The 21,607-nt window shown below is 51.5% G+C and overlaps 1 protein-coding gene across 1 annotated transcript in view; it reads left to right on the top strand.

The window, feature by feature from the left end:
• The window catches only part of AACS (acetoacetyl-CoA synthetase), a 223,106-nt gene that overhangs the window by 78,950 nt on the left and 122,549 nt on the right, over window positions 1–21,607 (top strand). The window contains exon 5 of the mRNA XM_085635188.1: window positions 2,878–2,975. Within this exon, the coding sequence (XP_085491314.1) occupies window positions 2,878–2,975 (98 nt within the window). The remainder of the gene's footprint in view (window positions 1–2,877; window positions 2,976–21,607) is intronic.

Here is a 21,607-nt window from a genome sequence, read left to right on the forward strand (position 1 = left end):
ATCAGCCTGAGGTCCGTGTACAAAGCAGGGTCAGACCTGCCGGTGCACAGCAGGGCGAGGAGATATCTCCCTCCTAGGCCAGCCTGTGCACAGCAAGACCAGGAGATATCTCCCTCACTGGCCTGCCTGTGCACAGCAGGACCAGGATATATCTCCCTCCCTGACCTGCCGGTGCACCGCATGGCGAGGAGATATCTCCCCCCTAGACCTGCCGGTGCACAGCAGGGGGAGGAGATATCTCCATCCTAGACCTGCCTGTGCACAGCAGGACCAGGAGATATCTTCCTCCCTGACCTGCCTGTGCACAGCAGGGTGAGGAGATATCTCCATCCTAGACCTACCTGTACACAGCAGGGCGAGGAGATATCGCCATCCTAGACCTGCCTGTGCACAGCAGGGTGAGGAGATATCTCCATCCCAGACCTGCACGTGCACAGCAGGGTGAGGAGATATCTCCATCCTAGACCTGCACAGCAGGACCGGGAGATACTTCCATCCTAGACCTGCCGGTGCACAGCAGGGGGAGGAGATATCTCCCTCCCCCTCCTAGACCTGCCGGTGCACAGCAGGGCAAGGAGATAGCTCCCTCCTAGACCTGCCGGTGCACAGCAGGGCGAGGAGATATCTCCATCCTAGACCTGCCTGTGCACAGCAGGGTGAGGAGATATCTCCATCCTAGACCTGCCTGTGCACAGCAGGGTGAGGAGATATATCCTCACCCTGCTGTGCAGGTCTAGGATGGAGATATCTCCTCACCCTGCTGTGCACAGGCAGGTCTAGGATGGAGATATCTCCTCACCCTGCTGTGCAGTTCTAGGATGAAGATATCTCCATCCTAGACCTGCCTGTACACAGCAGGGTGAGGAGATATCTCCATCCTAGACCTGCACAGCAGGCTGAGGAGATGTCTCCATCCTAGACCTGCCTGTGCACAGCAGGGTGAGGAGATATCTCCATCCTAGACCTGCCTGTGCACAGCAGGGTGAGGAGAAATCTCCATCCTAGACCTACCTGTACACAGCAGGACCGGGAGATATCTCCCTCCTTGACCTGCCTGTGCACAGCAGGGTGAGGAGATATCTCCATCCTAGACCAGCACAGCAGGGTGAGGAGATATCTCCCTCCTAGACCTGCACAGCAGGGTGAGGAGATATCTCCCTCCTAGACCTGCCGTTGCACAGCAGGACCAGGAGACAGGGGGAGGAGATATCTCCCTCCCTTTCTTGATCATACTTGACATAACGGGGGCGTCTGTGGCATAAGGGAGGGGGGCACCCCTCACAGCATGCTTGCCATGGCATAGAGGGGCGTCCGTGGCAATCCTCAGCCCCTTTCACGGTGGATGTAATTCCTGGCATGTTTGCCCCCCCCCCCCCTGGGAGGTTCTTTTTTAATGGGGGCTTCTCCAGGGGGGCAGACCACGAAAGTACTGCGGTATTCCTGCTTGTCCTCTCATAGCCTACGGCGTTCTAGAAAATGTATGCGGACATAGTGATCTAAAATGCACCATTTTACCCCATCTTTAAAATGTATATATTGGGTGTCCAGCCCCGCCCTCCAACCACAAGAACACGTTTATCTCACTTGCTTCACTCATTTGCTGCACGTTTGGGTAGATATTACTGCCCACCATGATAACCATTAGCTGCACTGTGAATGGAAGTGTGTGCAGAGGGGACAGTGTGTGTGTGTGTGTGTGTGTGTGTGTGCAGAGGGGACAGTGTGTGTGTGTGTGCAGAGGGGACAGTGTGTATGTGCAGAGGGGCCTGTGCGTGCGTGTGTGTGTGTGTGTGTGTGCGCGCGCAGAGGGGGCAGTGCGTGAGCAGAGGGGGCAGTGCGTGAGCAGAGGGGGCAGTGCGTGAACAGAGGGGGGTCTCCCTTTTAAAAGGACGGATTTTCTCACCCATCAGAGGTGGCATACGTCATCATTGGGAAAACTTCTGCGGCTACCACCTCCTCTCTGGGGGGTAGGGGGGCGCTCCGGAATGTTTTCATATGTAAAGGGGGGTATACTAAACACCACAGTGATGACTCAAGGTAGTGAGGGCAGCAGACGCGACCTGCTGGTATATGTGGTGGGTTCCGGGAGTTCCCTGTGTTTATTCCTTTTCCAGGGACGCATTAATAAAGGGTCATTGCGGACCCTGTAGCCATTTTTATCATCACTTTCCCTTGCTCTGCTGCCCAAACACGCTGCGAATGTATGGTCGGATGCTGCCACCGCGTGGCCAGCTAGTGTACTGCTGCATGGCTCAGATAGTCTCTAGCATGGTGCCCCGGATAAGTGAATGCTGCTCACATACCGAGGCTGAGTCTGCACCTGCCCGGTGATGACCGAGTCTGAAGTGTGCCAGGGCGGCTTTGGGGCCACAGCACTGACACTTTGAGACTTAAGAAGACTCCCACACCCCAGAACGGGGGTCTCCGATTTCACTCCCCCTCCCAGGGCCCTCCACAGTGGACCTCATCCTGGTCCTGTTCTGGTCACTGCAGCTTGGGGCGCTGCACGAGGGCAGTGTGGTTGCCCCTCAACACACTGGCCTCCTCAGTGCCCATCAGCCTCAGCCCACAGGGGAGTTTTCCAGCGCTCGTCCACCCCAGGGTGCTGCTGTGATAGAAGCATCTGTCATTGCTTGGTTTTGCTTTCTGTGACTTTCTTTTTCTTCTATGTTTATCCAGGCATTGTTATCCTTTAAATACTGTTTCTTTTCTGCCATGAATGTCATTCCCATGTGTCTTAAATTGTATAAGCAGGTTCCAGGTGGAGTGGGCTTCTGTTGGGAGAGCACTCGTGCACAGTGAGGCCCACGGCCCCTCGACCCTCCGGCCTGCGGGGGGATTCCTGTAAGGTACTCACTCTTTCTCTGCTTCTTCCAGGGTACATGCCGAACAGTATTCACACCCTGGAGGCCATGCTGGCGGCGGCGAGCATCGGGGCCGTATGGAGCGCCACCTCGCCAGACTTTGGAGTCAACGTAAGACCTCTTCTCCTTGTAGTATGTGGTGGGGTTTGCATGGGAGGCTTAGTGTTTGCTGAGAGTCCACATCCTGAGGTGTGCTGTGTGCTGATAGTGAGATGAGATGTGAGCTTCCCGCGTGCTTCACCGCAGGCTTCACTGTAGGCTTCACCGTAAGCTGCACCGCAGGCTTCACTGCAAGCTGAGCCGCGTGCTTCACCGCAAGCTTCACTGCAAGCTTCACCGCAGGCTCCACCGCAGGCTCCACCGCAAGCTTCACCGCAGGCTGCACGGCAAGCTTCAATACAAGCTTCACCGCAGGCTTCACCGCAGGCTTCACCGCAGGCTTCACCGCAAGCTTCACTGCAGACTTCACCGCAAGCTTCACTGCAGACTTCACCGCAAGCTTCACTGCAGACTTCACCACAAGCTTCACTGCAGACTTCACCGCAAGCTGACTGCAAGCTTCACCGCAAGCTGACTGCAAGCTTCACCGCAAGCTGACTGCAAGCTTCACCGCAAGCTGACTGCAAGCTTCACCGCAAGCTGACTGCAAGCTTCACCGCAAGCTGACTGCAAGCTGCACCGCAAGCTGACTGCAAGCTGCACCGCAGGCTTCAATGCAAGCTTCACCGCAGGCTTCACCACAGACTTCAATTCAAGCTTCACCGCAAGGTTCACTGCAAGCTTCACCGCAAGGTTCACAGCAAGCTTCACCGCAGGCTTCAACGCAAGCTTCACTGCAGACTTCACCGCAAGCTGCACCGAAGGCGTCAGCGCAGACTTCACAGCAAGCGACACTGCAAGCTTCACCGCAGGGTTCACAGCAGGCTGCACCGCAGGCTTCACCGCAGGCTTCACCGCAGACTTCACCGCAGACTTCACCGCAGACTTCACCGCAGAGTTCACCGCAGGCTTCAATTCAGACTTCATCGCAAGCTTCACCCCAGGCTTCACCGCAGGCTGCACCCCAGGCTTCACCGCAGGCTGCACCGCAGGCTTCACCACAGGCTTCAATGCAAGCTTCACGGCAGGCTTCAAGCAAGCTTCACTGCAGGCTTCACCGCAGGCTTCACCGCAAGCTTCACCGCAAGCTTCAATGCAAGCTTCACCGCAGGCTTCACCGCAGGCTTCACTGCAGGCTTCACTGCAGGCTTCACTGCAGGCTTCACTGCAGGCTTCACCGCAAGCTTCACTGCAGACTTCACCGCAAGCTTCACTACAGACTTCACCGCAAGCTTCACTGCAGACTTCACCGCAAGCTGACTGCAAGCTTCACCGCAAGCTGACTGCAAGCTTCACCGCAAGCTGACTGCAAGCTTCACCGCAAGCTGACTGCAAGCTGCACCGCAGGCTTCAATGCAAGCTTCACCGCAGGCTTCAATGCAAGCTTCACCGCAGGCTTCACCACAGACTTCAATTCAAGCTTCACCGCAAGGTTCACCGCAGGCTTCACCGCAGGCTTCACCGCAAGCTTCACCGCAGCCTTCACCGCAGGCTTCAATGCAAGCTTCAACGCAAGCTTCACTGCAGACTTCACAGCAAGCTGCACCGAAGGCGTCAGCGCAGACTTCACAGCAAGCGACACCGCAAGCTTCACCGCAGGGTTCACAGCAAGCTGCACCGCAGGCTTCACCACAGGCTTCACCGCAGAGTTCACCGCAGAGTTCACCGCAGGCTTCATCACAAGCTTCACTGCAGGCTTCAATTCAGGCTTCACCGCAGGCTTCACCGCAGGCTTCACCGCAGAGTTCACCGCAGAGTTCACCGCAGGCTTCAATTCAGACTTCATCGCAAGCTTCACCCCAGGCTTCACCGCAGGCTTCACTGCAAGCTTCACCCCAGGCTTCACCGCAAGCTTCACCACCTGTACAACTTGACGAAAGCAGAGGCTGGACACCTTATCTTCATGTTCAGTGCGCCCCCACATTCTTTAGATTGTCACTTCTTTGAGCTTTAAGGCTATGCTGGGCCAGTTACTACGTGTGCCTGACACATGGCCTGGTGCCTGCTGGACTGCTTGGGCATTCACCATTGGCTGCTACTGACTGAGTAGCTAACTTCTTGTGGTCTCCCTTATCGCTCTGCTCGATGGGCTTCTGCCCTCTTGCACTCCAAGGCATTTGTCTCCAGGGGCCTGCACTCTCGCCACTCTCTTTAATGTCAGCTGCTCCCTTTCACTCTCATCGCCTCCAGCTACACATTGGTGATTTTAATGCACACATTCTGCGATGGCTGGAGGCGGACGGCTTGCGGCATTGGCCTTTCAGAGGTCCATGCTGGAGGCGAAGGAAGGAAAGCAGCTGGTCTACTCTAAACTCACGTCAGACTGGTTGTTTGGTTGTTAAAAGCGCAGATCTCTGGCTCGGGGAATATTGACCTCGGTGTTCGCCCTCTGGTCCCATCCCTCCTTAGGCCCTTGAGCTGGACTCCAGCCTTCAGCCGAACCGTCCGTGTCTGTAAGACCATCAGCATGTTGATTCATTGATTGACAGAATTATGTAAGTAAGGTGGTCGGTGGTAGTCTGTTCTAGTGTCTACTATAATAGTCGGTTAAAGGCATATTGGAGCTGTGTTGGGCGCATGTCCTGTTGTGTAGTTGAGCTTGTTGTCTCTTGGAGGGCAGTGGCTTCACCTTGTTGATGCTCAACGTTCTCTAGTATTGGATATTTCATAGAATCACCTGCTTGAATTATTACCCGTCTAGATAGAATGGCAATGACCAATAGGTTTTATAGCCTATCTATGTCCTTTTTAAAAAAAAGACTAAACTTGCAAACTTTAGCCCATTAGGTGACAGCACCCCCCTACACGCCATGTGATGGGAGTCTCCTTGATTTCTGTTCATTCTACTATTTTTCTCTCCGCTCTTCAGAAGAATTTTCTTCCAGACGATTACTTAATTGGACTACCTACATATTCCGACTGGACAGCATGTCCCAACCCACCAAAAAAGTATTATTCAGATCCTGTGACACTTGAGGGGAAAAGAGGCTCCATTCGGATGATCCACGTAAGGAAAGCATATATATTGCCTCTATCCCGAACATAAGGTGAGAGACCGCAAAATCTGTTGCACATTTTCTTAGAAGACCTTAAAAGACAGAGAAGGTAGACTTTTACTGTGGCTCCAAAAGCTAAAAACTAATGCTTGTCCTTTATCTGAGGAAGAAAGTGATCAGCCCTCACAGACTTCAACTTTAGTCAAGAGAGACTGATCTAAGGAAAGTCTCACCAGAGCCGCCTTGAAAGGCCATAAAAAGTCTAAACATACCTGTAGGAGAGTAGGGTCTGCTATCCTATGGTCACCCCAAATTTTTGCTTTTTGCTTCACTGGTTTTTGACATATTGAGGCTGTGGGCCTACTAATCAGACCCCCAGCCTGCTGTTCTCTCTGCTAAATTGACACTATGCACTTTAGGTGCATAACCCATTGGAACTGGATCACCCTGTGAGCCCCTGTACCAGTGTACACTAGGTACCCAGGGCATTGGTGTATCTAAGGCCTACCAGGGGCTGAAGCATGTATTGTGCCACCCCTGGCCTGGCCTAGCAATTTGACACAACTGGCTGATCACTCAGCTGGGGTAAGTTGGTGTATCCACCTCTTACTTAGGTGTAGTATACCTATACCTAACCTTAAATGGGACACATGTTAACCTATAAGTCACTCCTATGGCAGGCCTTAACAATCCTGAAGGCAGAGTGCTTGGTTTCATGTGAGATGGTGCTCTGGCATGAGCTGAGCCTGTCTGCAGTAGTCGGAACAACTTCCTTCTACCGTTTCCCGATATCGCCATACCATATACTCTTAAGTGCATTATGAACCTCGCGGTTAAATGCTATCTTTGGTTTGGCTTTATCAAAACATGTCGAGTAAGGGGTCATACGAATTGGAATACTAACCCCTCGCCAATTCTGGCGACGGGGTTAGCATTCCACCCTCCTAGAGGGACACGACATGTACAGAACCTGAAACCCGGGTAAAATCAGACATAGCCTCAGCTCCACAAAATGGATGCTGCCACCACAGACACAAGTCTGCCCTCCTGCTGCTGGGAGTCCTTCCAGCTTGGGAGACGTGGACAAAGGGTTTCCTGCCAGGGGAGGTGCGAGCACCACCCCAGACAGGATTTTGTGTATTGATCAGGTAGAGCTTGAAAAGAAACAGACATGCCTGAGGCTCACAAGGAGCCTCGGTGCATATGCCAGTTCAAACCGGTCCTGGGGCACACCAGCCCCGGACCTGGGGCGAGCTGGACAAAGGATTGGGGTTGTAACCACCCCCCTTCCTGGTCCCACCCTTAGGGAGGGACCTAGCAGGTAGTCCGGCCCCTAGAATCCGCTTAAAGGTAGGAGCTGTGTCCTAAGACTTCAGACATCCTGGAATCAACTTGAAACTAAGAAGAAGACGGGAACTTCGACTTTCTGCTGCACAGAAGACTGAAGGAAATCTCCCCTATGGTCAGGGAGTGACCATCTTGCTAACGCAAGCACCATCTAGCAAATCGACGTCTGCTTTGCCGCCACCTCCCGCCGGAGCCCAGAGACCGACCAGGACTGGACCTCCAGACCTCTCACTGCCCGATCCACAGTCCCTGAAAAGAAGGAACCCGTGGAAGCACCGAGACACGTGGAGCCAGCCACCTTGGAAGACACTCGACTAAGCTGAAAGCGTGACAACAGAGCCTCCCTCAGAGTTGTGCTTTGGGTCCTGAGAAGCCCAACATCCGAGCAGCATCTGCATCAAAGGTGAGCCCTCCAGCATCTGCACGATCTGCGTGGGGCCCCTCTGCACTTCGCGACTCGACGCGCCTAACCGGTTACTGGTCCGTTGACTAGTGGCCATCTTGGCGACCATCTTGAAAAACTACGACGCTGGTCTGGTTGCTCCAGACTGGCCCCTGCTTCCCTCCAAAGGAGCAGCCCCTCTGACCTTGCTGGTCAGAGCTAACCGCTTTCTTCGATTCCTGCGACTCCTGCTTTTGACAAGGCTTGTTTGCTTCTTCTGAGTCGCCGACACCGCCGACAGCGAGAGCCTGCGCGGGACAGCTCGTGAACCGACTCCTGGACGTCGTCGACCTTCAGGGACCACGTGGCTGCAGAGACAAGCTACACCTCTTCACCTGTTTGCACCCGACATCGCCTGGTACCTACCTGGTGCCACGCCGGTCACTGACTAGTGACTGTGAACACTGTCCCCTCTGCTTACAGGTCTTCTACACTTCCGATCCATCCTTGGATCCACCGCATCTCTTCTGGACCGACCGCCTGCAGCATCTTTGTCATCAGGCTCCATTGAACAGGTAGACGAAACCCGACGCACTTCGAGCCCTATGCACCCGCTTGCTGTGGGTGAGGTAAAGCTGGCACTCCGGTGCACAAGTGTAGAGTAACATCTCTAGTGTCTAGGTTTGAAGTCTTGAATTTGTAGTCCAACCAGAAGACCCTTCTAGCAGTAACTTTTGAACATTTACGCACCCATTGAAAACCTATGGGCGCCCGCGTGCAACTTTCCTCACTGCACACGCGGCCCGTGGACCTCCTGGTCACTAACTAAAGTTAGCTCCTTGTAGGCCCAGCGATTCTAGAGGCCCTAGGCCTTTTCCCTTTCCTGTTCGTGGTACTTATACCACTATTTTAGTATATGGTTTGAGCGGCCACCAGGACCTAGCCATCTAAAGTGGAACTTCTGTATATTGTGATACTTTCTTGTTTAGCGATTTGTGCTCCTGTGCTCATAAAGAGAGTAGGGGATACTTTGAGTAATAAATACATATATATTTTGAATATATATCTCTGTGGTGTCCTTTCATTGGTATAAAGGGGGGTTACATATGGTAAAACAGGTTGCTTAACATGCCTAAACGACTTTAGCCTAAAAGACTGCTTAGCCTACGCCACCACTAGGGCAGCTGGTCCGAAAAGGTTGACTTACAACCACACCATAAGGGTTGCTTGGCATGGTACAAGGTGGTCACTTTAACTAGTGAACATCATATACCAGGCCAACTTCTCACATTGGTGAGCAGCGGTTGGATTTGAGCTTGCTGTTGTTTTACCTCTGTAATCTCTTTGTTACCAATTGAAAGATCATACAGGTACCTTTAGGTACATATAAAACAAGTTCGTTATATACTTAAGTTCTACTGAGCTTAGTTGTTGTAGAGCAAAGGGAGTAGCACACCCTGACTACAACTACTAGATAGGTTTAGTAGGAAAACCCAAGTGTAGGTAGTTGCAACACATCCACCCACACTTAAGAGCAATGGCTGGGGCAGAGGGGTCCAATGTACCCATCTCTGTCGAGAGTGACCCCCAGAGGGCACCATCCATCTTTGCTACCCTAAACCAAAATGAGCTCAGGCAGTTGGCAAATATCAGGGGCCTTAAACAGCCCAGGAACCCTACCTCTGCTGAACTCAGAACTCTTGCAAACTGATGAAGATCAGAGAGCTCTCAAGAAAGCCTCCCAGTTAGGCCCCTTAGGGACTGGAACAGGAGGCCCCCCTTCTGAAGATGCTACTGAAGCACCCCTTCCTAACAGTCGCCCCTTAGTTGAGAATCAGACTACAGATGATGAGGATCAGCATAGGGACGAGAATGACAAGGGGGATGAGTCTGATAGTAGCAGTAATTCTGATGGGAGAAATAGCCCAGTGCCAGGTGCTATACCTGGCCCAGCTAACTTAAGACTATTTGGGAATGACAATGGGTTCCCCCCATTGAATCTCCCCAGTGGACTTAACCAGGGGTTTGGGAGACAGAGGAATCACTCAGGTGACTCTAATGCCTCTCATGCCTCTAGAGGCTCTCAGGGTCAGTCCAGAATAAGGATGACCAGCCCTCAGAGGAGGGAGCATGAGGCCAGAATGCAGGAAGCCCAGCTGAGGATCAGGAAACAGGAGCTAGAAGTAGCCCTGATGGAAGAGAAACTGAGCAAGGCTAGGCAACCTAGAGAGAGTGGGTCTATACCCACTGGTGGCAGCATTGTCCCTAAGGACAAAGATAGGGTCTTTGATAATAGGAACCTGTCCAAGGTTGTGCCCCCCTACAAAAGTGGGGATGATATCCACAAGTGGATGACCGCTCTTGAGAGAGCCTGCAAAGTGCAGCAGGTTCCTGAGGACCAGTGGGCAGCAATCTTATAGCTCTCCTTTGAAGGTAGAGGCAGAGATAGACTCCTCACTGTTAGAGAGGAGGATGTCAGAAACTACAGAGCCCTGAAGAGTGTCCTGGTTGATGGGTTAGGCTTAACCACTGAACAGTACAGGTTAATGTTCAGAGATACCCAGAAGGCACAGACTCAGAACTGGTCTGAATATGTTGAATGTGCCACTAAGGCTTTGGAGGGTTGGTTGCTGGGAAGTAAGGTTTCAGATTATACAGGATTGTACAATTTGATGATGAGAGAACAGATTTAAAATAACTGTCAAAACCAGCAACTGCATCAACACTTGGTTGACTCGGATCTGACCTCTCCCCAAGAATTGGGAAAGAAGGCAGACAAATGGGTCAGAACCAGGTTTAAGCAAAAGAACCAGAACCAGGGCCAAGGGGGTGATCAGAAGAAAACAGACCAAAAGGGTAATGACCAGAAATCCAAAGACCAGAAGTCTTCAACAGGGCCCCAAACTAGTACTAATGAGGGTGGCTCCCAACAATCAAAAGGTAAGAAGAAAGAAGGTCCAAAGAAACCCTGGTGCAAGTCTTGCAAGAATACAACTCACTGGACTAGTGATTGTAAGAAGGGTGGAGCCCCCAACACTGTTGCCCCTAAGGCACCTGCTCCCAGTACTACTGTTAGCAGTGTTGTTCCCCAGACAAAGGGTGTAGTGGGAATCACTATGGGAACTGGAGGAGATTCTAACCTAGACAGAACCCTTACACAGGCAGTCTTGATCTGTGATGGGGACATGGATTTGTCCCTGACTGTGAGCCCCAGTAATCTGGGCAAGTACAGACAGACTCCATTGATAAATACAAAAGTGGCTCAAGCCTACAGGGACACATGTGCCAGTGTCACTATGGTGACACCAGGCTTTGTGGATCCTGGACAGTACATACCAGGTGAGAATTACCTGGTGACCAATGCCAGCAATGCCACTACTTCACATAGTGTGGCAGTTGTTAACTTCTCATGGGGAGGGGTAACTGGCCTCAAAAGGGTTGTGGTTAGTGCAGACCTCCCAGTAGAATGTTTGTTGGGCAATGACCTAGAGAGTTCTCTATGGTCAGAAGTGGAGTACAGGACACATGCAGAGATGTTAGGTATATCACCACATGTCCTTGCTGTGACCAGGTCACAGGCCAAAAAGTGCCTTACTGAACCACAGGTCTTGGATCCTGGAACAATGGACCAAGCACCTTCCAAGAAGAAGAACAGGAGGGTTAAGGCTGTGCCTTTTCCCCTGCCTACAAGTGATGATCAGTCCTCCCAGGAGGATGATCTAGAGAACCTTGAAGGAACTGTCCCTGAAGAGCTTGAACCTGACCAAGGTTGAGTTTCTAGGGACAGGGGGACCTTCTAGGGCTGACTTGGGGCAGGCCCAGTTATCCTGTCCATCTCTTGAACCCCTCAGACAGCTGGCTGCTGCTGAGGCTGCTGGGAATGCTCAAGGTACCCATAAAGTGTATTGGGATGATGGGCTCCTTTATTCAGAGGCTAGAGACCCAAAACCTGGTGCAACCAGGAGGTTGGTTATACCTCTGCAATTTAGGGGCTTCCTTCTTACCTTGGCCCATGATATTCCTCTAGCAGGACACTTAGGCCAGAACAAGACTTGGGACAGGCTTGTCCCTCACTTTCACTGGCCTCACATGAATGAAGATACCAAGGAGTTTTGTCGCTCCTGTGTGACCTGCCAAGCCAGTGGCAAATCAGGTGGCACAACAAAGGCCCCCCTAATACCACTACCTGTGGTGGGGGTTCCCTTTGAAAGAGTGGGGATTGATATTGTGGGTCCCATGGACCCCCCTACTGCATCTGGGCACAGATTTATACTGGTGGTAGTGGATCATGCCACCAGGTATCCAGAGGCAATTCCCCTTAGGACCACAACAGCTCCTGTTGTGGCCAGGGCCTTACTGGGAGTCTTCTCCAGAGTTGGGTTTCCTAAGGAGGTGGTTTCTGACAGAGGTACCAACTTCATGTCAGGATACTTGACAGCTATGTGGAAGGAATGTGGTGTCAACTACAAGTTCACCACTCCTTATCACCCACAATGCAATGGGCTTGTTGAGAGATTCAACAAGACCCTAAAGGGTATGATCAAAGGATTACCTGAAAAGCTCAGGCGAAGATGGGACATCCTTCTACCCTGCCTTCTGTTTGCTTACAGAGAGGTCCCATAAAAAGGAGTTGGCTACAGCCCCTTTGAATTGTTATTTGGGCACCCTGTAAGAGGCCCCCTATGTCTGGTGAGGGAAGGATGGGAGTTACCTCTCAAAAAACCTAAGCAAGACCTAGTGGACTATGTACTTGGTCTCCGCTCCCGGATGGCTGAGTACATGGAGAAGGCATCTAAAAACCTTGAGGCAAGCCAGGCCTTACAGAAAGCTTGGCATGACCAAAAGGCTGTCTTGGTTGAGTTTCAGCCAGGACAGAAGGTATGGGTGTTGGAGCCAGTGGCCCCAGCAGCACTCCAAGACAAATGGTCTGGACCCCATACAATCCTGGAAAAGAAGGAAGAGGTTACCTACTTGGTGGACCTAGGCACTCCCAGGAGTCCCCACAGGGTACTCCATGTTAACAGGTTAAAAGCATATGTTGACAGGGCAGACATGGGCTTGCTCATGGCTACAGATGAGGGACAGGAGGAAGAGAGTGACCCTCTCCCAGACCTGTTGTCTCAGAACCCTGAAGATGGTTCAGTTGAAGGAGTGACCCTTGGAGGCAACCTCACTGAGCATCAGCAAATTGAATGTAGACAAGTTCTACAATCATTTCAGCATATGTTCTCACTGATACCTAGTCAAACTGACTGGTGTACCCATGTGGTGGACACCGGTGACAGTCTTCCTGTGAAGAACAAACTTTACAGACAACCTGACCATGTCAGGGACTTTATAAAGGCTGAGGTACACAAAATGCTGGAACTGGGTGTCATTAAGCCCTCAGAGAGCCCCTGGGCTAGCCCAGTGGTTCTGGTCCCCAAACTTCACACCAAAGATGGCAAGAGAGAGATGAGGTTCTGTGTGGATTACAGAGGACTCAATGCTGTCACTAGGACAGACGCACATCCTATTCCAAGGGCAGATGAGCTCATAGATAAACTGGCTTCTGCTAAGTTTTTGAGCACATTTGATTTGACAGCTGGCTATTGGCAAATCAGGTTAGCTGAGGAGTCCAAGGCCAAAACAGCATTTTCAACCCCAGGAGGGCACTACCAATTTTTGGTGATGCCCTTTGGTCTGAAGAATGCACCTGCCACCTTCCAAAAGTTGGTGAATCAAGTCCTTACTGGGTTGGATGACTTTTGCGCAGCATATCTTGATGACATTGCTGTCTTTACCTCCACCTGGGAGGATCACCTGATCCACCTGAAGAAGGTACTTGAGGCTCTGCAAAAGGCAGGCCTCACTATCAAGGCTACTAAGTGCTAGATAGGGCAGAGTAAGGTTGTGCACTTGGGCCACCTTGTAGGTGGAGGCCAAGTTCAACCACTGGAGAGTAAGATACAATCCATCAAGGACTGGTCTCCTCCCACCACCCAGACTCAAGTCCGAGCTTTCTTGGGCTTGACTGGGTACTACAGGAAGTTTGTTAAGAACTATGGGTCCATTGTGACTCCTCTTAATGATCTGACATCCAAAAAGATGCCCAAAAAGGTTCAGTGGACAGTAAGCTGTCAAAATTCATTTGATGACCTGAAGAAGGCCATGTGGGGCCAGTCTGGAGCGCTCCAGAGGTCCCACCGCAACGGTCCAAGGCAATAGTGGTTGTGTCCTAGGCCTCCGGGACAGGCGGTAGAGGTCGTGCGTCTGCGCCTACACGGTAGTCCCGCAGCAGGGGGCCGAACCGTAGCCCCAGGCCAGGAGGTGTTCCCAGACTCTCCCCGGGCAGGCCGCGGTCCGCGCAGGCAGCACCGGCACACCCCCCGCCCCAGGCCGCACACCTCAGGGTCCGCAGCGGCGTCCTAGGCGGGACTGTGTCCGAATCAGGGCAGGGTCACTGCATGCATTCCCCCGCGCCGGTTCCCGGCCGACGGTGAGTGCTCCGGAGGGTTCACCGGTGTCAATCCAAGGCAGGAGCCGCCACCTCCCAGGCCCCCGGGGCGGGTGGCAGAGTTCGCGCTGCAGCGCAGGTACGACAGTCAAGCCCCGAAGCGGGGGCAAAACCCCGGGATCTCCAGGCCAGGATGTAGTGCCTCCCAGGGGGGACTCGCCCCAGCGCTGCCCAGGCAGCGCTCCTCCACCCGGGCGCAGAGTCCGCTCCGGGCCGCAGCAGCTCCGCCCCTGCCTCAAGGCCAATCCCGGCCAGCCGTTCTCTACGCGGGGTCCTCTCACCACTCGAGGCCCCGGCTCACCACGCCAGGGTAGGCCTCCAATCCACGGGAGTCGTCGTCTCCGCTCCAGGCACCGGAGAGACTCGGGAGTCGGATCAGGCGGCGCCGCTTGCTCTCCGCCACACGCTCAGGGAACCCGGGGCCGGATTAGCGTTCGGATAAGGTACGGATGTCCGGGGAGTCGATCTCACCCTCGGAGCCCAACTAGGATGCGGCCATCTTGCTTGGCTGCAAGCCACGCCCCCGATACTTTCTTGTTTAACGATTTGTGCTCCTGTGCTCATAAAGAGTCTAGGGGATACTTTGAGTAATAAATACATATATATTTTGAATATATATCTGTGTGGTGTCCTTTCACTGGTATAAAGGGGGGTTACATATGGTAAAACAGCTTGCTTAACATGCCTAAACGAGTTTAGCCTAAAAGACTGCTTAGCCTACGCTACCACTAGGGCAGCTGGTCCGAAAAGGTTGACTTACAACCACACCATAAGGGTTGCTTGGCATGGTACAAGGTGGTCACTTTAATTAGTGAACATCATGTTCGAGGCATGTGGGCTGCTGAATTCATATCTGTGCATAGATCGCCGCCTAGTGTTGGGTCCGGATGTTTGCACGTTGTTGTCCTGGAAGAGTCTTCGAAGTATCCTGAGATAGGTGACTCCTCCCCTGGACCACAGTGCGCATGGGCATCCTCTCCATCCTCAGATTGTTTTTTTCCGCCATTGGGTTCGGATGTGCTTATCTTGACTCAAGTTAGGGAAAACTTTTTTGAAGGCCAAAAGGCCTTTAGTTCGCGTCGGTACTGTTCCCGATCGGTATCGACAGTTATTTACTAGTTTGCTAACAACTTTTTCGCATCATATCCGACCATCGACCCCACATCGACGATGGAATCGAGGACCCCATTCAAGCGGTGTCCTGTTTGCAATGCGAAATATCCCCATGTCGACGTCCACCCGGTGTGCAACAAATGCCTTTCACCGGATCACGACGAATCCACATGTATGGCCTGTGCCCGATTCCGATCCAAAAAGACTCTCCGGAATCGACGAGCAGCGAGACTTGAAGCGCAGCAAGCGGCACCGGCCCCAACCAACATCTTCAGCGCCGAGGACGAAGATGTGGAAAGCGTGGAGAACCTACCATCCAGCCCCGCTTCCGAACACGATTCCGGATCGGAAGACATCGAAGAACACCTCTTTCACAGGGAAGAAGCCAACACCGAGGTAGGAGACTACGATGAGGCCTTAGGGGCCGAAGAAAGTAGCTCCGGTGACGAGCAAGGCCTACCCGTACAGACGGAGGATATCAGGCTCACGGGCAACTAAACGACCTAGTGTTGGTGAGCGGTCGGGCATACAACTCTCTGCATTGGTGGAATCCACAAAACCTTTGCAAGGGCCGACCGTTCCAAGAGCCTGTTCCACAAATAATACTGACGGCGGACGCGTCTCTCCAGGGATGGGGAGCTCATGTACTCAATTACACAGTGCAGGGACTATGGACGTCACAGCAAAAGAAGATGCACATCAACCTTCTGGAACTGATGGCAATCTTCCTGGCAATGAAGGCATTCAAAGTACACTTGTGCAACAAAGTCGTGTTGATCCGGACGGACAACATGACTGCCATGTACTACATACAGAAGCAGGGAGGAACACACTCTCCACAGTTGTCTCATCTGGCTCAGAGCATGTGGAAGTGGGCCATTCAGAGGAACATATTCCTCATGGCGGAACACCTCCCCGGCAAGGACAACCAGATGGCGGATCTGCTCAGCAGACACAGCCACCAGATGCACGAGTGGGAGCTACACCCGTCAGTGCTCCAACCGTACTTCCAACAATGGGGTCATCCAGAGATAGACCTATTCGCCACAAACGAAAACGCAAAATGCCAAAGCTTTGCCGCCAGGTTCCCACATCCGCAGTCGCAGGGCAATGCGATATGGATGAACTGGTCCGGCAGATTTGCGTACGCTTTTCCCCCAGCACCATTGATACCGCTGGTGGCACGCAAACTCAGACAACACTCACTAACACTCGTCCTGGTTGCTCCAACATGGGCACGCCAACCATGGTAAACCACCTTTCTCGAACTTTCCGTGGTGCCGCATCAAAGGCTGCGGATCAAACCCGAGCATTTGACGCAGAACCATGGAGAGATTCAGCACCCAGATCCGCAACAGCTGAACCTGGCAATCTGGCTCCTGAAGTCCTAGAATTTGGCTACCTAAACCTGCCACCTGACTGTATGGACATCATTAAGGAAGCTAGAAGACCCACTACCAGAGCTTGCTATGCAGCCAAATGGAAAAGGTTCGTAATTTATTGCAATAACAATGACATTAACCCGCTAGACGCATCCATCCAGAACATAATGTGTTACCTCTTACACCTATACCGATGCAATCTGGCATACACCTCAATACGTGTCCATTTGACCGCAATATCAGTCTATCTCCAGAACAGGCAGCACCTCTCTTTATTCAGAGTGCCTGCCATCAAAGCATTCTTGGAAGGACTCAAGCGAGTAATTCCTCCAAGCCACCCACCAGCTCCAATGTGGAACCTCAACTTGGTCCTCACACGCCTGATGGGTCCACCCTTCGAACCTCTACACTCATGCGAGATTCAATTCCTCACCTGGAAAGTAGCTTTCCTAGTAGCGATCACTTCGTTGAGGAGAGTTAGTGAACTCCAGACACTAACCGTTCAAGAGCCATTCATACAGGTTCACGCCAACAGGGTCGTACTACGTACCAACCCCAAATTCATGCCCAAGGTGATATCGCAGTTCCACATGAATCAAACCATTGAACTGCCTGTTTTCTTTCAAAATCCACAAACTGTCGCAGAAAGAGCACTCCATACACTGGATGTAAAGAGAGCCCTCATGTACTATATAGACAGGACTAAAGTCTTTAGGAAAACAAAACAACTTTTCGTTGCCTTTGCCCCACACCACAAAGGTAACGCCATCTCCAAAGCAGGTATAGCCAGATGGATCGTTAAATGTATTCAAATTTGCTATCAAAAAGCTAAACGCACATTAACGATCCCCCCACGGGCCCACTCAACACGTAAGTTAGGGGCCTCCATGGCTTTCCTGGGAAACATTCCTTTGCATAATATATGTAGAGCAGCCACCTGGTCCACTACACATACATTTACCAAACACTATTGTGTAGATGTGCAATCAAAACAGCAGGCAGCTGTAGGACAGGCTGTTCTCAAAACTCTTTTTCAGACCGCTGCAGCTGGCACTGGTAGCCGCCGCTAATAGAGGGTACTGCTATATATTCTATGCACAGATATGAATTCAGCAGCCCACATGCCTCGAACTGAATATGCTACTTACCAGTATGCATCTGTTCTTGGCATGTAGGGCTGCTGACATTCATATCGCCCACCCTCCTCCCCGGCGCCTGTAGCAGCTGCAGCTCTCAGAATTACTGTAAGCATGGTCATCACTTTCTGTATCTACTCCATCACTGCCACAATGGCGAAAAACAATCTGAGGATGGAGAGGATGCCCATGCGCACTGTGGTCCAGGGGAGGAGTCACCTATCTCAAGATACTTCGAAGACTCTTCCAGGACAACAACGTGCAAACATCCGGACCCAACACTAGGCGGCGATCTATGCACAGATATGAATGTCAGCAGCCCTACATGCCAAGAACAGATGCATACTGGTAAGTAGCATATTCAATACCAGGCCAACTTCTCACAACACCGCTTCTGGGCATGCAAAGAGGCACAAGGACCTTCCTTCTTCCCAAAAAAAGGGAAAGTCTGCCTCCGAAAATGTTCATTCCAAAACTACTTCTCCTGTCCTGAAAGAAGCGCATCCCGTACCTGTTTCTCAGTCTTTACCGTTGATGATGAAATCCTTCAAGATCGGTTCAAGCTCCACATTTGTATTCTCGTCGATGATACAGTGTCTACAGTAACGACGATGCCATCAACTTCGATGTTGACCACAGCATCATCTCCCATGATAGTCTCCTCTTCATCACTGTCATCGGTGACGGTCATAACTACAAGAAGATTCCTCCAACGACGCCCCTCTTCAAGTTACAGTTGATAACAAAGTTTCTGTCGATGGCACAGTACTCGCCTGTGCAATCCCATTCGACATGGACGCCGCAATTGACAGTAATACCATTGACGATGGTCTCGTCGATTATGGGTTTGTCCACGCTGATACCGTCGACGATGGACTCATTGACGATGCCGTACACGATAACACCACTGAAAATGAAGCCATTGACTACGGGCCAGGCAATGATGTCAACTGCGAAGACTATAAAAAAAGGCATTTCCTCCATTGTCTTTAATTCCTGCTGGGGATAAATCTTCTGCAGATTCAATTCTCCCAGCCCACACCTCTCCAAGTAAGGTGTTGCCTTACCCACCTGCACACCTCTTAGATCAGGATGACAACCTGATGATGAGGGTCCCTTTGGGGTGGCTTGTAGCCCATCCCATCTGCATGTCAATTGCCAGGACTTCGAGGATGATGACACGCAGTAGCATGGGGAGCACTATCACTCTGCGAGAGAACGCTCAGAGCAATACCAAGACGAGTATTCAATGGAAGGCCGACAAGAACCTTCCATTCAAATGCCTATGTCTCTAGTGAGCAATTTGCAAAGTCTGCTCCAACACTATTACTGTAGGTTTCCACCATCTGCACCTGCAACTCCTTTGCCACAAACATTCAAGCTTGTGCCATTTTCGTAAACCCCTACACTGCTCCCGCAGCCATCACGATTACTTGATGCACCTGTCACTCATCTACCAACATTAGTGCGTACCTTGGCTGTTCCCCCAGCTGACAATGCTCTTTATATGGACGAAGACAGGGAAGAGGCTGAAATAAGAGACAATACATCAGTTCCCAATGAGTGGGACAACTATCTCATCCCCACTCCATCCCCACCAACAGCTGCATCAGTAGACCCTGGCAGAGGACATTGGCGGCTTCCATACTTTAATGGAGAGGGCGGTCAAACGGTTTGAGCTTCCACCTCTCACCAAACAAGCGACTTGTTTCCTCAATGATTTTGTAGAACCCGCCAAAAAGTCTGTGAGGGCTATCCCTATTATTGATTTTATTTGGCAAGAAGGTCTGAAAGCCATGAAGAACCCAGCTATGGTTTTAGCATTCATTCCAAGATTGGACCAAAAGTGCCAAGCAGCCATTGGCTCACCAACTTGTCTGATGGGCAGCCGAAACCATACTCTGTGGTATCCCAAGCTTCACAGCGTCACACTAAGAACCCGTCCACCCCAATGTCCACTCCTTCAGACAGGGATGCTTGTAGGTTTGAGAATATCGGGAAGAGATTTTTCTTCATGCCAGCCACGACGGTTAGAGCAGCAAACTCCCTGGCAATCTTAGGCCGTTGTGAGCACTAAATGTGGCCGGATATGTACACTTGCATCGACGCGCTTCCCGAAGAGGCAAAACTGGAAGCTCGTGCAATTCTACAAGAGGGTGAAAGAATATCAGCAGAGAAAACCGACTGCACCATTCATGTCTCTTCTACTGGATTCAGGCAACTTGCGGGAGCAGCTGTTCTCTGCGGGCAGGGATGCTTAACCCCTTCTGTGCCACGCCCTTTCCCCCTCCTGTGCCGGCCGTTTCATTAGTGGGTGGGGTTCATGACGAGATAGTCTCGTCATGGGCACAGCGCGACCGTGCTCCATGACGAGACTATATACACTTCCACTGCCTGAAAGCTCTCCCACCCCTATTGTGATCCACCCACTACTAGTGGCACCGAAAATGTACCCCACTTCTCTGTGATCCGGACTGTAGTGACGAACATCAGAAGACCTCGCCCAAAGCATCTGAAGAATCTCCTGTTCAATGTTTGCTTTAATTATCCTGCATGGTCTCCCACGGCGCCACGATCATGAGGTTAATGCTTTGTTTGAGCACATCCTAAACCTTTCAATATGCAGCCCAGTTCTCTACTACTGATAATAATCTGGATGTATTTAAAATACCCCCCCCCCCCGATTCCTACCCTATCATTTAGCAACACCGAGGTTGAGACAGTACTCTCCCTTATTCCAAGAGGTAGGGCCCCGGGCCCCGATTGTGTGCCAGCAGACTTATTTACCCACGATAAGGACAACTGGGTGGTTTATATGACCTTACTTGCCAACTCCATTGCTAGCGGCGCGAGTATCCCTGGCACGTGGGCCGATGCACTCATTATCCCGATATATAAAAAGGGAGATCGAGCACTGCCTGGCAACTATAGGCCTATTAGCCTCATAGATTCTGTTCAGAAAATAGTTGCCAGGTTAGTTCTAAGTCGAATCCAATCGTGGATAGAGGATTCTAAGATACTATCCCCTCTGCAGGCAGGTTTCCGCCCCCATACCAGCACAATCGACCAGGTGCTCAGGTTTGTGGTGATTTATTGGAGGGTTGTTATCGTAGGTGGGGGCACATTATATGCGGCCGTCATTGATCTAAAGTCCGCCTTCGACTTGGTTCCCCGAAACAAAATGTGGAGAGCCTTCTTAGAAGTGGGGATGCCACTGGAACTGCTAGCTATGCAAGTTAACCTGCATGATTCCAATCACGCTCAGGTTCGACGGGGTACACAAGGTTGCGTTCTCGCTCCTACCCTGTTTTCTTTATTTATTGACCGGGTAGTGCAATACTATTCTACATGTCCCACTGATGCGCCAAGTCTAGGGGGCTTGAAATTCACCCTACTCATGTTCGCGGCCGCTACCTTGATTTTATCTAAGACTCAATCCGGGCTACAGGTGGCTCTGTCCCGTTTTGAGGAGTTCTGCTGTGATCATGAGTTGGTGGTCAATGTGGACAAGACAAAATTCATGGTTCTCCACAAATTTAAAGCTACTACGGGCAAAGTTCATATGAATGGTGTTGCTTTAGAGCAGACTGAAGTGTTCACCTACCTGGGGATAACGTTAAACAGGAAGTTGAACTGGAAGCCACAGATCGATATGCTTGCCCTGAAGCACGCGCAGTTGGCTGGGGCCCTTCTAAAAGAACACCGGCTTTCACATACCAAACCTATAGCCCCTGCCATCAAAATTTATAACACTAAAGTTGTAAGCTCTATTTTATATGGCGCAGAGCTGTG

This window comes from Triturus cristatus, chromosome 11, assembly GCF_964204655.1.
Source record: "Triturus cristatus chromosome 11, aTriCri1.1, whole genome shotgun sequence".
In the NCBI taxonomy this organism is placed as follows: domain Eukaryota; kingdom Metazoa; phylum Chordata; class Amphibia; order Caudata; family Salamandridae; genus Triturus; species Triturus cristatus.